The sequence below is a fragment of the Mycteria americana genome, chromosome 17 (genome assembly GCF_035582795.1).
Source record: "Mycteria americana isolate JAX WOST 10 ecotype Jacksonville Zoo and Gardens chromosome 17, USCA_MyAme_1.0, whole genome shotgun sequence".
In the NCBI taxonomy this organism is placed as follows: Eukaryota; Metazoa; Chordata; class Aves; order Ciconiiformes; family Ciconiidae; genus Mycteria; species Mycteria americana.
Genome location: NC_134381.1, coordinates 14255697 through 14270884, shown reverse-complemented (window position 1 = coordinate 14270884; position 15188 = coordinate 14255697). Strand labels below are relative to the sequence as shown.

General features: G+C 37.6%; 1 protein-coding gene across 3 annotated transcripts in view; it reads right to left on the bottom strand.

The window, feature by feature from the left end:
- The window catches only part of RALGPS1 (Ral GEF with PH domain and SH3 binding motif 1), a 132163-nt gene that overhangs the window by 11809 nt on the left and 105166 nt on the right, over positions 1-15188 (bottom strand). For 2 of the 3 annotated variants that reach the window (XM_075519519.1, XM_075519517.1), the window contains exon 13: positions 13436-13503. In XM_075519519.1, the coding sequence (XP_075375634.1) occupies positions 13436-13503 (68 nt within the window). Of the gene's footprint in view, positions 1-3105; positions 3234-13435; positions 13504-15188 lie in introns of those variants that run through there. The other variant, XM_075519520.1, reaches the window with a different exon arrangement.

The following is a 15188-nucleotide window of genomic DNA, read 5'->3' as shown; positions in this document are numbered from 1 at the left end:
TTCGTACCGCTCAGGTAGCAGCGGAACAGACTTTCCCCTACATTACAGGAACCACTTCTTGGAGGCTCCAGCAACCTTAGCTTAGTCAGCTGCTAGCCACCCGTTAAGAGGTCGACAAAGACAGAAACTTTGTGATGTGAAAAACCACTGCTATCATCAGAATCCTTACAAAAGCGTCTGGCCTCAAATTAGTGATAAACAGAAATAGAAAAAAACCCCCAACAAAACAGCAGCCAAACAAAACCCCAACATTCCAGGGCACAGTTTGACAACAGGATGTGAAGGTACACTTGTAAGAGAAATGGTTCTGAGAGGGCGGTTGGTCACTGGAACAGGCTCCCCAGGAAAGTAGTCACGGCAGCAAGCCTGTCAGAGTACAAGGAGTGTCTGGACAACGCTCTTAGTAATATAATTTAGTTTTAGGTAGTCCTGCGAGGAGCAGGGAGTGGACTCGATGATCCTTATGGGTCCCTTCCAACTTGAGATACTCTGTGATTCTATCTGTTATATAGGCTACTCCATCTCTCCCCAAGCACAGGACTTAGTCATCAGTTTCCTCTGCCTTCAACTGAGGATTCATGAGACACAAGAAGAAACAGAAGAACCAGTAATGAGTTTGTCCTAGGTAAGAGGCAAAAAATAATACAAATAGATGCAAGATGCTTTACTGTCCATACCCACTCTGCAATATAGACTTATATCAAGTTGAATGAAATACAGGAATTCATTCCAAATTACTTGTATTTTTATTTCCCCATAGCCTAGACTCAGGAACTTCACTATGAACTGGGTCATTACTATGAAGAATTGCAAAGGTTCTTCCCTAGCAGTAAGGCGAAAAATCTCCTCCACACAGTGTTCTGCACATTTGAGCAAACTGTTCATTGTGCTGTTTAATTAACAATGAAAAGAGCCTCAAGACAAGCAGAAAGAGGAAAGTGCTTCTAGCAACAGAGAGAGGGGAAACGAGTTCATTAGAGGAACCTTCAGTAATATCATTCATGAGATCATAAATTTAGTGGAAGAACAAAAAGAGAAAACAGTTTATACTCTTGTTTTCTACCTTATTCCTATACACCATCTTATACAGGACAGCATTTTTGCCTGCCTGTCTTTGCTACCATCACACAATTGAGAATTTGTTAAACATGACACCAGTAGCATGAGTCACTGGCATATGTGGTTCAGAGAAGGTCTTATGCTTAAAGGCCACATGCAGCTTTAAAAAAAATGCACTTTTAATCATTACTTGATCCAGAGATTCAACCAGAACCATCCACCCGGGAGGTTGGAAGAGGGCTGAGTACAATGTTCTGCTGCATTTTCAATTAAACTTTTGTTGCATTTGGGCTGTAAGATGACATCGGAAGCTTCTTCCCTAAAGACAATAGGGTTCATCTTCCTCTTCTGCCGTGGAGGCTAAGCACAAGTTAGAATATAAAAAGTATGAATCCAAGCACAATTAGGTGGTGACTAGTTTAGTGTAAAAACTGCTTGAATTTGTATTTCACCATTCGGACTGAAAATCTTGTCTGTGACATTACTAGCAAAAACATGTATTTCACTAAAGTCTTTTACCACAAGTTTTCGTTACGAATTCTTAAAATTTACACAGAGACAAACCAAATGCATTCAGAAGTTTCAGAAATGATTACAAGTTCTTTTATTTGAAAACCTCCAGCCCTTCTGACAAACTAGGTTCGCAAAAAGGAGTTCTCTCTACATGCTTTGTTTGTAATGCCTTTCCATCAGATATTTTTCAACTTGTGAACAGTAAAATACTTCAGACTACTGAGGTGTTTACCACCTGCTAAGCAGCTTAAAATATATTGGAACTGAGACCCAGTATGAAGGTAGTGGCAGCAGAAAGAGAATTTTCCTGAAAATTATGAGCATGTACCAGCAACAGTTTAGTCTGAAACTCAGCATAAACTTCAGTGTTAATGTGGGCACTCTGAGGCTACCATCACACCTTGCAATGCATTAAGTCACTACTGGTCCCTTAATCTGGCTGCAGGATTGGTTCAGTTTTCTACTGCTTCCTGTTGCGTCAGTCAGCTCTTGCTCTCTGGTGCCAGTTCTAAATCCCGATTTACATTAAGTTCTTTTCAGTGGATGACATAGTTCACTGAGAGCTACTGAAGCATTATGTTTAACTGTGAAACTACAGCCTGTGAAAGAGTAACAACCTCAAGGCACAGCCCTAAATGAGTACCACTACGGTGTAGTGCTTTTTCACCAGACACTATGCCACATGTCAAAATAACTGTTAAATTTTCTAATACATAAGAGTTTAAAGGTTTAAGGTTCTCACCGTGGAGATTCACAGAGCTGAAGGCAGTAAGACCGGTTAATTTGATTTTAAGACAATGTTCATTGAAACAAAGCATGGAGACTGCACCAAAACTACTTTATCTAGAAAAAGAACAGCAAAATAACAAGTCTTGTGCTGACACAATCAAGCCATTACAAAATCAAAGTCAGCTGGATTTGATTCCAGGTATTTTAAAGTATTTATAGGTGCAAATGTTAACACTACCAAAACCTACAAAAAATAAGAGATGTTCTCTACCAACAAAAATAGTTCTTTGAGAGTTTTCACTCTACACTCCCTTTTGTTGGAAATTAGACCCCCATTTAGGAAGGATGGAGTGAAATTTGCACTAATATGAATACAACACAAAAATATTTAAAGATTGATCATTATAACTTGATTTTAGCAAAAGCTTTTATTACCCGGACAGCTTCAGAACAGAGGAATTTTGTTTAAAAAAAAAAAAACACCAGGAACAAATGACATAATGTGTCTAAAAGGACTGCATATTTCAGATTGAAAATAAGATTATAGAATCAGACTTCAGTTCAGGTTAAAATACTGCCTAAGGTGAGATGTGTCAAGGGTGACAGAATTTGTGGAAATAGGTATAGGAGCCTTACAACTTAAGCCAACAGTTCCAGCCTGGCTTCCTTGCTATCATACATGGCAATCACAATTGCTTTCATCAGTCCTGTGAAAGAAGGTAATGGACTTACTCTAATTCCTCATTAGGTGTCTTTAGTGAAGATCCTGATGACAGAAAACAGAATGCTTTGTGGGATAAGATGAAGACAGAAGTATCAGCTGTGCTGGTATTACTCTGCCTGGAGTGGCCATTTTCTACGTAGTTCTGCATCTTCCTCATCTCCAAGCCAAGAGAAGGAAATATATATAGTTTGGCTCTGTTAACCCTGTGCTAAGGTAAAAAGAAGCTGAGCTTAAAAACCTTTACAAAGTCTTTGCATCTGCTCTGCTGCCAAATGTCTATGAAGAAGAACTGTGAAGTTCAGAGTTCTCGTTAGACAGGACCTGTGCTGCAGGGGACACTCAATTCAGCAAGAAGTCTGGGGTGCAGAGGGTGTCAGCATGAGTTATGGGGCACAGGGGAGATGACCTCATTTCTGTAAAGGGGTAAGAGACAAGAGAGCCTGTGCCAAGATGGATGCCAAAGAGGGTAAGTGGTGAGATACTGATGAAAACTGCACAGACCAAGGGATGTTTATGGACATACCAGACTGCTGAGCAATTAGCTGGGGAAGCTATGCCTGATACTGCTGATAACAAAATTCCAATATTTAAATTCATTTGAGATTGAGTTATTTTGCCCCCTTTTTTCCAATAAGTGAAGTCATCTGCTACTGCTAACTCTCCTCTTTACTCTCCTGGCTCCACTCCTAGTGCATACTGTTACCATGATTGCTATTCTGTTATTTTGCCTTTCATGGAGACAAAGCACTCTTAGTAGGATTTTCCAGTCAGCTGGCATGAACAAGGGTTAGTTTGGTTTTCATTATTTCTCAGCATCATTTTCAAGACTATGCTGACACGCACAAAAATAATGTATAAAAATATTAAAACGTTATTAAAAATTTGTTTGCGTTAGGGAACGTGAGGCAACTTCATCAGAGTGAGCTGAGTGCTGTTCAGAGATCTGTGGCAAGAACATTTGGAAAAGTTTACACATATCCCAAAGGATCTCACTGTTTTTTCCTTTGCATAATTTTTCCATGAATAATCCTTCAAATGTTATAAATGAATGTTACTTTTGCAATCCTTCAGTAGAACATGTGAACATTTACAGTCTCCAGAGCTTTTAAAAAAAGCAACAGGGTGAAGGAGTTACAGTTCACAATTTTTCTCCACTAAAAATCTATCAATAAACCAATACTAGGCATCCAAACAGAAAACTGAAAATGAGTTGCACATTATATGCTGAAAAACAGAGTGATTTTTCAGGAAGGTAAAACAGTCTCAATTATTCACTATTTCTTGGTGAGCAGCTACGACATAAAACTGATACTTACCAGCTCTGTTTCTAAAACTTCATAAAGACATTCCAAGCCACAGACTCTCTAGTTCAATCTTCGCTCTAAATTTTTACTGTTCTGTTGCCATTGTAACCAAAGTCAGTGGGTGATAATTAAAACTTTCAAATAGAAAGACCTACTTACAAAACACACAATAAAGAACTTAAGAAGAATTTTGTGCACTGAATCAAGAATGATGCAAAAAAATTAAATCTAGAATTATGGCTATTGTAAAAGCATAGTTCTAATTTTCAGAGTATTGCTTTACAATTCAACTAAAGCCTATTAATGCATACAACATGCAAGAGATGTATGTTACGGCTGCTTCTCAGACAAGAGCAAACTAAGAACAAGAATCAGAGTCTTTAGCTGCACCCCTCCGTGCTCCCCCAGGCCCCCCCCGTCCCCGTCCCCGTCCCCCCCCCCGGAAAAAAAAAAAAAAAAAAAAAGTAGTGTGTTTTGGTCAGACAAATTGAGGTCTGCCTGCTGTCTTTGGAAACAGTATGCAAAGGTCTGTTGCTGCGGAGGTCAGGAAGATGACTTTGGTTATTGAATGAAAGTATTCTTTTTTTCAAAAGGACTGTGAACTATTTCCAATACCATGCCCTGGGAGTAAAGGGAACATATGCAGGATTTTGTATTTCTGCCACATGATCCCTGTCACTGTAATTAGTGTTCTACTCTAATTTCTACCTCCACTCTACGTAACAGCAAAAGATACAGATACATTTATAAAAAGTAATTTGGAAACCTTATTCTGCAGTGCATTTTTTTTTTTTTTACCCTAAGGACAATAATTGGTATAGAATATTAGTCTGTCTACTTTGGCAATCAAGAATTTCTAATTCTAGAAATATCATAGGAAGAAAAAGATTAATTCACTGTTTCATTCCAGACTTTATATTTTTAATCTCCCACAAATCTTCATTCTCTCTTCATTTTTTGCATTTAAGAAGAATATGTTAAGTCTAGGGAAACATTCAGTAGAAATCATGACTCAGATTGCCGCAAATAAACTGTCTGGCTTTGCTGTACTGTCCTTTCCTTCTCTAAGTGTTTTTCCTTCACTGACAGTCCAGATGAACCACAATTTTCTCAAGTGCCTTCTAGTTCTAATATGTGTAAAGAACATCCTGCTATCTGTTTACATTTTCCTTCAAATCATTCTCAGTTTCTTTAATTTCTAGGTTCCACTTATCCAGCTACAGCTTGTTCTTTTTTCTTGATTCCCTTCTACTTCTCAATGATCCTTCCTTTATTACAGCCTTTAGTGGATTTTTCAGGTGAAATGTGCAGGTCTGCTTTCCTACATAATCAGAAAACAGCTTAAAGAAGTCTTAACAACAAACTTCTTCATTTAGTAATCCAAAAAAGTCATGATATGGACATTTCCTTCCTCCCTCAAACTCAATTGATTTGCTTTGCACAAGTAACCTCCCATCCCAAATTTCTTAAACAAGCAAACAAAAAATGAGAGATTGAGAGAGAGAGACCTGGAGTATGTGGTATTCTTTTGCTTCACTTTACTTCCAGGTTCTATTTTTTAGAACCTATTTTATGTTTACAGGACTCCACAATACACTTATCAGGCAATTTATTAGAAGATGTTTCTTCATAGCCCTTACTGTTTCCTATGTACCTCCTCAAATCTGTAACAAGAATAGTTTGGCCCAGGGGTTTTTTTTTGTTTTTACAAACAAAAAGTGCCAACAATGCTTGGAATAGATATACAGTGTGGTTGTCCTTCAATGTAGTCTTTGCTTTATGTTCAAATTTGCATTAAAAAAATCCACTAATTTAAAGGTTAATTCTAAAAGCATGGTTTGCAGCGAGGGAATAAATACTGACATGTATGTAAATCTTTTGTAACGTCTATCAATAACAACAATTATGAAAAAGAGAACTTTCAATCACATAGGTATATTAACTTATACTTTTTCTTCCCATAAATTTAAGTATAACAGTGAATCATGCTGGGTTGTTATCTCAGGATACTAATGTCTCTTAATGGGCAAGTACAGCTTAGGCAGGCGCAGCTCCATTCACCCTGTCTCCATTGCTGCTATGAAAAACCTGCATGCATGTCTGAGGAAGCAGTTCAATCTTCTTGGACCATTCAATTCTGGCTTACTTTTTTTGCTATAATTGCCAGAAAGGAACCAATTAAGTGATGTGGACACAGAGGGGAGTTTGTTGATGTTAACATATGAAGTGTCAAAACGTACAAAATGGACCCTAGAGGAGTTTGCCCAGTAGTACTCAATCCAGTATCTCCAAGAGTAGGACTGTAGAAATCTGTTAATAATGTAGTGAAAGATGAAATTACAGTATAGGCAAGATCACAAGTTTAATATAGTTAGCAAGGACAACAGCAACAGCAAACCAGACAAGTGCACCAGAAACCTGGGGCGCTTTTGTCTGTGCCACTCTATCAAGGTCGAGCACAACTAACCACATTTCTAATGTACTTCTGACTGCACAGTAAGCACACTTGAGTGTATTTCCTTCAAATGCTTCCTGAATAGAAGTGATACTTTCAATTTCAGGTGTTACTTTTATGGAATAACTAATTGTCAGCATTTGTGTTACTTATTCTGCACCAGTGCAAAACCCTGAATTACACTTCAGCAAAAATGTCGAATTCCTTGTAGCTGGATCTGCAGGATAGTGCATGAGCTTGGATGACATCCATATTGGCAGTGAAGACATACCCATTGTGAGCACATAGCTGCAGGGAAACTCTGAAGTTTGGGTTCAACAAAATACATTAACCAATCCATCAAAAAAAACTTTTTGCAGAAATTATTTCAGGTGACTGCTCTGAAGAAAGAGACAAAAAAAAACCCGGAGCAGATAAGCTCCTTGTCCTCTGGCTGTTTTAGATTTTCTTAACATTCCTATGGAGTAATAGCTTGGTAGTTAAAATAAGCATCAGTAAACTAGGACATTAAAGAGACTTGTTTGGTAAGGAAGTCACAGAAAGTAACAGAAAGTGATAAAGTTAAAAACCGAGCATGATCCTTCTCTCCCTGATAACTTCATATTTGCTTTGACAGAATATGCTTCTACAATTTTTGTGAAGCTTTGGCCTCTTAAGAAAAAAACCCCAGCACACTAATTCTGACTCGATTTAGTGGTTGATAACAACATGAGAATCCCACGCATTTGTCTGGTATCAATGTCTTTCAAAAATACCCAGATGAGTTGTAAAAATTTGTAGGGAAAGTATCACAGAAGAAGAAGTTGGAAACGAGTGTAAGTCTGAAACTAAAGAGCAAAGTTTTCTGGCTGGTCTGTAAACTTTTGTGAAGAAAACTTAGTTCTTCCATTTCTACCTTAAGTACAGCGTAAGAAAAGCAGACACTGTGCACATGAAGCAATAACCAAGCACTTGCAGGAGGATTAGACAATCCTCGTTTCCACAGAACGATTGGCTGCTAAAGCACTTAGCACAAACTATTTACTAGTTGCCAAAGCAACCAGTAAAACAAATGGCAAAACTAAATGTCAAACTCAGTGTTTACATGGAAAATGATGGTGTGGGGTTTTTTTATTCTAAAATGCTGCAACTGCTGTACAGACGCCACTAGTGTAGTATACCTACTTTCAGAGGCTTACAAATGTGCTAACATCCCAGTCTTTCTTCCTTTTGTTTCTACATCTTCTACATTTTTAGCTCCTACATATCACATACTTTACACCCGATATATCTACTGCTTCTAACTAATTAAAATAAATATTAGAAGTTCTTTAGCAACTTTCAAAGCTGAATGGACACAGCACAATGGGCTGAATTTTAACCCAATAACAAAAAAGAGAATACACCTGTTTCAGGTGTATTCTCTTTTTTGTTATTGGGTTAAAATACACCTGTTTCAGGTGTATTCAGGTTAATTACTCCAGATTCCTGGTAGGGTGGTAAAATAAAACCTCTGGTCTATTTATTCTCCTGTCAAGAATTATACCAAGACCTAGTTGGAAAAAAAAGAAAAAAAAAAAGGAGGGGGTGAGCATCCATCCCTGACTATTGCATAATGAAAACCCCAAAATAAGGGCTGCCCACAGCTGAGGCCTGGCTGTTGCTAAAAAGGACTTCTAAATGCTAACTTTAATGAGGAGGTTCGTGAAAAATCACAGAATCATGAAGACCAGCCTTTGAGTCACTTAGTATTAGGTATAATTTTCTGCATATGGTAATTATTTTAACATTATTTTATCTTTTTATATTTTTTTCCAAGACAGGATAAACATGGTATATTTCAGAGAATGAGTAACCATTTTCTATATCCTGATTAGCACTGCACCCTGGATTTTTCAAAATAACATTAAGATGGTAAAGAACATGCATAAATTTTTCTATACTGAGCTACCCTTGGTGTGCAAATTCTAAGGAACTTCAGTTGCTTAGAAGGCTAACTTATTTACCATATATTACATTCAATCTTTTCTTTTGTTCTGGGAAAATGTATTGAGTTATACCTTCCAAAACAATCTAATAGCTGTACCATAAATGCTGGGCACCTCCTAGCCAACACTGCAGGAACACAGATGTCTTTTACAGCTAATTCAACTGGAAACTGTGAACAGTTTGCATACTCTACGGTCTCCAGCTACATTCTCTATCTCTCTCTCTCTCACCATAGCAAGGCAGAATGAACAGATAAGTTGCTGCCAAGGAAGTTGTGTGAATCACACAGTTCCTGAAAGCATACAATTAAACTGTTTAAAGCTCCTTTTTAAATGCTACTTGCAAGATACAAGAAATCTCTGCAGCGTTATGGAAGGCATGAAATCTTCCTGTGAAAGCACTATTCACAATTATATATGCATTTGGTAATTAAATGAGACCATCTTAGCCACTAATATACAAAACATAGCTTGTTGTGAGCGTGTCACTTTAATCAGATGTCTACCTCCTGTTCAAATTTACTGGAAAACCAGTTGGCAACCAAAGTGGAAAATGGACACACGGTTTTCTCCAGTACTTTGCAAACAGAAATACTGAAGGATTTAACTGTTTTTATTGAGCCTCACACTCATAAAGATACTTTAAGGGGAAAAAAGAAACCCACAATGTCCCTGGCTAGAGTAAACTGTTAATCTTCTTTTGAAAGAGAGAAAACTGAAGTTGGGTAGAAGATAAAGTCACAATGCTGGGAAGGAAAATCCGTTTCCACCATCAACACAAGTAATTATACTTTAGGACATGAAGACACCATTCCCTGCACTTAAGTCCATTATAGACTTCAGAATTATTACCACGATATCGAGCTTTTTCTCCATATTTGGAAACACATGGCAACCTATAAGAAGGCAGTATGTCACACGCAGAACTCAACTAGACTTATTGCTATTAGTAACGTGTCAACTTTTTGACTATCAGGAGAACTGAACTGATGACTGCCCTTATGGACCAAGAACCTTTATTTTACCTTAAAATCACTATATTCAGACTCCTATGCCTTAAACTATTGACTGGAACATTAAACTGCTGCCTAAACTATTTTGAGATCATCCCTTATCATTATAGCTTGCTGACTGCAAAGGATTTACTCCTGGCACACAATGGCTGAAGTGGAAATAATCTCAAACTATAATTTGAATCCAAATAAAGTTGACCTGAATACCTTCAAATGTGCTATTTTTAGTTCTCCATGGCCAAATATCTCATTACCAATATTTCGGTATTTTAGCTTGGAATTATTCAAGACTAACATATGGCTATATTTCTATTTATTAATGTTGTGAAATAAACAATAAATTATTGCCTTCATGCTTAGTTAAATTTCAATTTGAATTCACGCTAACTTACTTAACTAACCTCCAGGAATTCATTTGTTTTTTCAATAAAGTATACTGGATTCCCTTTGGTAGCATTTTCGCAGCCACATACACGCAAGTCACTGAAAAATTCATGATTTCTGGTGGCATTCATGGTCTAACTGGCAGTAAGTGAGAACTCCCTAGCTGAGCAAGAAATACAGCAGTCCACAAGCGTGTCAAGCTTTCAAAGGAAATACTAACAGAAGAATGGATCAATAGGAATAACTCGAGACTTGGTTTCTAGTCATCATATTCATTCTCACTCTGAATAAAGCAAACTTACAGAGCATATAGGGGCACTGCAGATCCAGAGAGGAAAGCTCACCCTCTCCTAATACTGCTAGGTACCGTACGATCACATATTCAGTTCAGTAGCTACTACTGAACATTGTCCCAGTCAGTATCTGTGGACTCCAGCTGAGCTCACTGCAGTATAAAGCCATATTACTTGCCTGGCTCAGGAGAGTTCAAAGTTCTTGTTTCCAATTTTGGAACTGTATTTTTAATTGCCTTCCATTAGAGCTCTGAAAGTCTAAGCCCTCGATTAAGAATTACAGAGTCTTGGTGATGATCACATACTATGCTGCTACGACCGAAGTTAGAACTTCCACAATCATCCTAATGAAATGTTAACATCAAAACCCATGTAAAGCATTTAAACATGAGCAATACAAAGTGAAAGCCAGAAAACAAAAAAGTTCACTTGTATGCCCACTTTACGTATGTAAGATATAATGATATGAGAGGCAATGGCTTAGTTTTAAGTTTCAAGTATGAAAAAACAAATCCTCACAAAAGCAAAATTAAATATTACATGATGTTGGGTGCCTAGCAAGCTGCTCTATCACTCCCCTCCTCTGCGGGGAATAAGATTAAAAAAACCTCGTGGGTCAAGATAAAGGCAGTTTAATAAAGAAAAGCAAAGGCTGCGTGCGGAAGCGAAGGAAAACAAAAAAGAATTTATCCTCTACTTCCCATCAGCAGGCGATGTCCAGCCACTGCCTAGGAAGAAAGGCCTCAGCACTTGCAGCAGTTGCTCCGGAAGACGAACGTTGTAATAACGAATGCTCCCCCTCCTCCTCCTTTCTCTTCGCTTTTATTGCTGAGCAGATGACATACGGTATGGAACATCCCTTTGGTCAGTCTGGGTCAGCTGTCCTGGCTATGTCCCCTCCCAAGATCTTGCCCACCCCCAGACTGCTGGTGAGGGGGGAATGTTGGAGAGACAGCCTCGATGCTGTGGAGCACTGCTCAGCAGTAGCTGAAACACTGGTGCGTTGTCAACACTCTTCTAGCTACCAATACACAGCACAGCACTGCAAGGGCTGCTAGGGGAAAAGTTAACTCCATCCCAGCCAGGCCCAATACATATGTCTGTACAAAGAAAGTGTTAATTAAGAACTCCTTTTGAACTTACCTAGTTAAAAAAAAAAAAACCAACAAATTCCTCCTGTGAACTACCTCCTTGTATTTTACACAGCAATTAATAATACTGAGCACTGAGAGGGGAGGGGCAGAGAGCCTTCCTGAAGAAATATTTTCTTTTAAATTATTATTTCTATAGATTTTATTCCTTTTTCCTTAGAACTGTATGGACTGAAGACCAGGTCAAATGTTTACCTGACTCTGGGAATAGCATTCATGATCCTGAGACCAACAAGAGGTTCCCTATAAACGACTGGCCATTTGACACTTAAGAAGGGTTTTACAGCAGCTAACATGAAGAGCTGGGAGGTGGAGGAAAACCACCCGTATTTATTTGTCTCCTTTCATACTGAGCATCTTCCTTTTTCTTTCTCGCTTTCATTCACTTTGTCTCTCTCTCATTTGGTGAGAAGAAAAGACAAATGAATGCCAAATGAAATTGCTTGTCAGATGTGGTCTGGACCCCTTGGGGTTTTTTATGTTCACACATGCTTTAACATAGTAAGACAGAAAATTGGCCATTCAGGTTTAAGAGATTAAAACAGAACAGCTTTTGATATAATGGCTCCTATAGTAGCAAGTACATTTCACATAGTCTGATGTTTGTTAAATCTGCTTATAGAAATAAACTGTGTTGGTAAGGTAGATCTGTTTTGGTCAACTTACAGATGGTACTGTAGTTTTTCAGATGTTGCTAAAAGGTATTACAAATCTTTTGTCCTCCCACTTTACACAATGAAATTGTCTCTAAATTTATGTGTTAGTTCACACAGAAACCTGAAAGGAGGATTTCCTATGTTATTCACTGCATTAATTCGCTTGTACTGAAAGAGCGCTCTTTCTTCTTATTAAATACTGATGAAAATGGAGGCATTTGTAAAAAAACCCCACACAATCTAATTTCTGTTCCAATGCTAACAAGCACCCTGTGTTATCCCTCAAACTGCAACTGTTTATATACAAGTCAGCAATCTTTACTGATGACTCATGCTACTGATAATACCTCTGAATTACCAGGTCTGGCTTCTGGACAAAGCAGCCCACAGTAATACTGCTGGGAATCATGGTCCCTCAGTAGACTCTGACATGGTAACAAGGTTAGTGGAAGACTTGGTATCAACACTGACGACCTTGGCAATTTGCACTGGTCAATTCCAGGGATTAATTTTACACGTACCATGCTGTAGCTGGGCTTTTAATCTCAGCAGAGGAAAGTCTAATAGGTTTTATGCTACCTATTAAAAATGTGAAACCTACTAATAAATCATCTTAGAAACGCTCCTCTCTGCCATCCAGGTAAACCTGTTCTCCAGAAAGGCAAACAGAAGTACATCCCTCCTTTACAATCTCTGCAAATTAAGTCTTACTTCTGAAATGAAATTGTTTTCATTCATTTAAAAGCAATGGATTTGTTTTGCCTAGTCAAATGAATGTCGATATGTGTGAAATCAATCTTGATATGTGGGATATAATTTGTTACTGTAAGAACTTCCGAGAGTGAATATCATAAAGGAGGAAAATTATTTAAGACAAAGACAGTGCTAACCCAAGTACAAGCTGGCTATGTAGAAATTTGCAATAAAAATCAGATCTTTTACAACTATCGGAGGAGTGGTGTTCTGGATCAAGGATGTTCTGATACTGGGCATATGCATGGAAAGGGATCAATTCTCTGACAGGCCTTACAAGATAATTCTGTAATTGCAACAAAAGCCCATATTTGAAACTGATTAATTCCTCCAAAAACCCTCTGATACAAAATGGGTTTTCCCATATACTTCAGTGGAGGATTTCTGTAACTAAAATTATTTCCTTACTCCAATTGTCAAATGAAGTTTTATACCTGCAAGATCTTCTTTGGAGGAAACCAGTCGAGGAGAGCTGTTACCTGGCTCAATTCTTAATGATAATCTGGAAAAACAAGTTTTTAGAGAAATTAACAAAAAAATTTTCTCAATAAAAGTTGAAAGAAACTCAAGAAAGTAATCATTTTGGCAGTGGTAAGCAGGAATTTTACTTTGTTGGAAACGTAGTTATTTATTTTGTTATGTAACAAAACAATACTTTTTTTTTTTAAAGTAAATCACTACCTGTTAGATTCAAGAAGGAAACTGTGAGGGAAGTCTATGAAAACAGAAATGGAAATTGATACTTTATACTCCCTATCAGTGTAAAAATGTAAGTTCATATAATCTTTCACCTGAAAAAAAAAATCTCCAAAAGTTAGTAAATTTAGATACAAACCTAATAGCAAACTTTTTATTCCCTCTGTGCATGAAAAGTGAATTTACTCTGTTACCATGTGGAAATGTACACTCAGAAATAGCTATTTAGAAATATTAGTTACTATGACATAGAAAAGGAGCATAAGCGGGTAAAGTGACCAACACTTAATAGTAGAAGAAGATAATTAGAAGAAAGTTACAATATTATATACCCCTCTGCCTCACTCCATGTGTTTCATGATGCACTCACTGTTGCCTTATCTCAGCACTCCAACACGTCTTGATCTTCCAGTGCACATGACTTCTGCCACCTCTCAAGTTTATGCACTCTTAACTTGACATTCATGAGTCCTTTGTTCTGTACCAGTTTGACAAAAAAGTCTGGAGGACTACAATGTTAAGTAAATTTTCCTGGAATAGGCATAAAACCAAAGGAAATAACTGCTGTCATTGCACAGCATTAAACACGCAAAAAAGCTGCGATGGTTTCAAGCCACAGACTGCAGTACTCCGCTGTATACAAACACCAGTGAAAGTCTTTTCAACTTTAGATAAAAACATGCAAAGGGGCAGGGGGGGAGGAACCTATGACAGCATTTCAAAATATCATGTATGGCTTAACTATCACTTTCCTTGCTACCTTGTCTTTCATGCACACAGAGTTTTATGGGGAGTATCTTCCAGTCCATTCTCCACAGTATTCAAATATCGTCAACTATGTCAACAGTGTGAAGTTAGTTAACAAACCTATGGTCCCTTTTCATGTTGTAGAACTTATATTCTTCTGATAGTACTAGATTCTTTTAACTATCCAAAGTAATGTACTTCAAGTAGGTAATGAATCATTCCTTTCCAGACTATCTTTTCTTTCTGTCAACATGATTTCTGTGCCCAGGAAGTGGAAAAATGCCTCTCCTAGAAGCCAACAATGAGAAAGTTACAATAATATAACTCAGTGCACGATTCAAATGTTAATCATATAGGAATTCCTTTCAGGATGGAAAAATGGCAAAAAAACCTTAATGAAGTCTTTCCCTGTAAGTAGGGCCCTACTGTGTGAACTTATCTTCCATGCCTGTAGAAATGTTCCAGTTGCATCCCTTGCACAGTAGTTACTCCTTTGTTCACTTTTAAGGCTGATCTGTTCCTCACTATATTAAAGGTTTATTGTTTCCATGCCGTGAGCTTGATTTTTACAGAAAGCTTTTTAAAAAAAATTTTGGTTTTACGAATCTCCTGCAGAACTGTGCTATTTACAGATACTGAGAAATTTGAGTATTAAGCTCATTATACTGGGTTAGCTCATATTTGATGAACCAAAGTCCTTATGCAAAACAGAACAATCATTTCAACGTGTTTCACATAATAGTT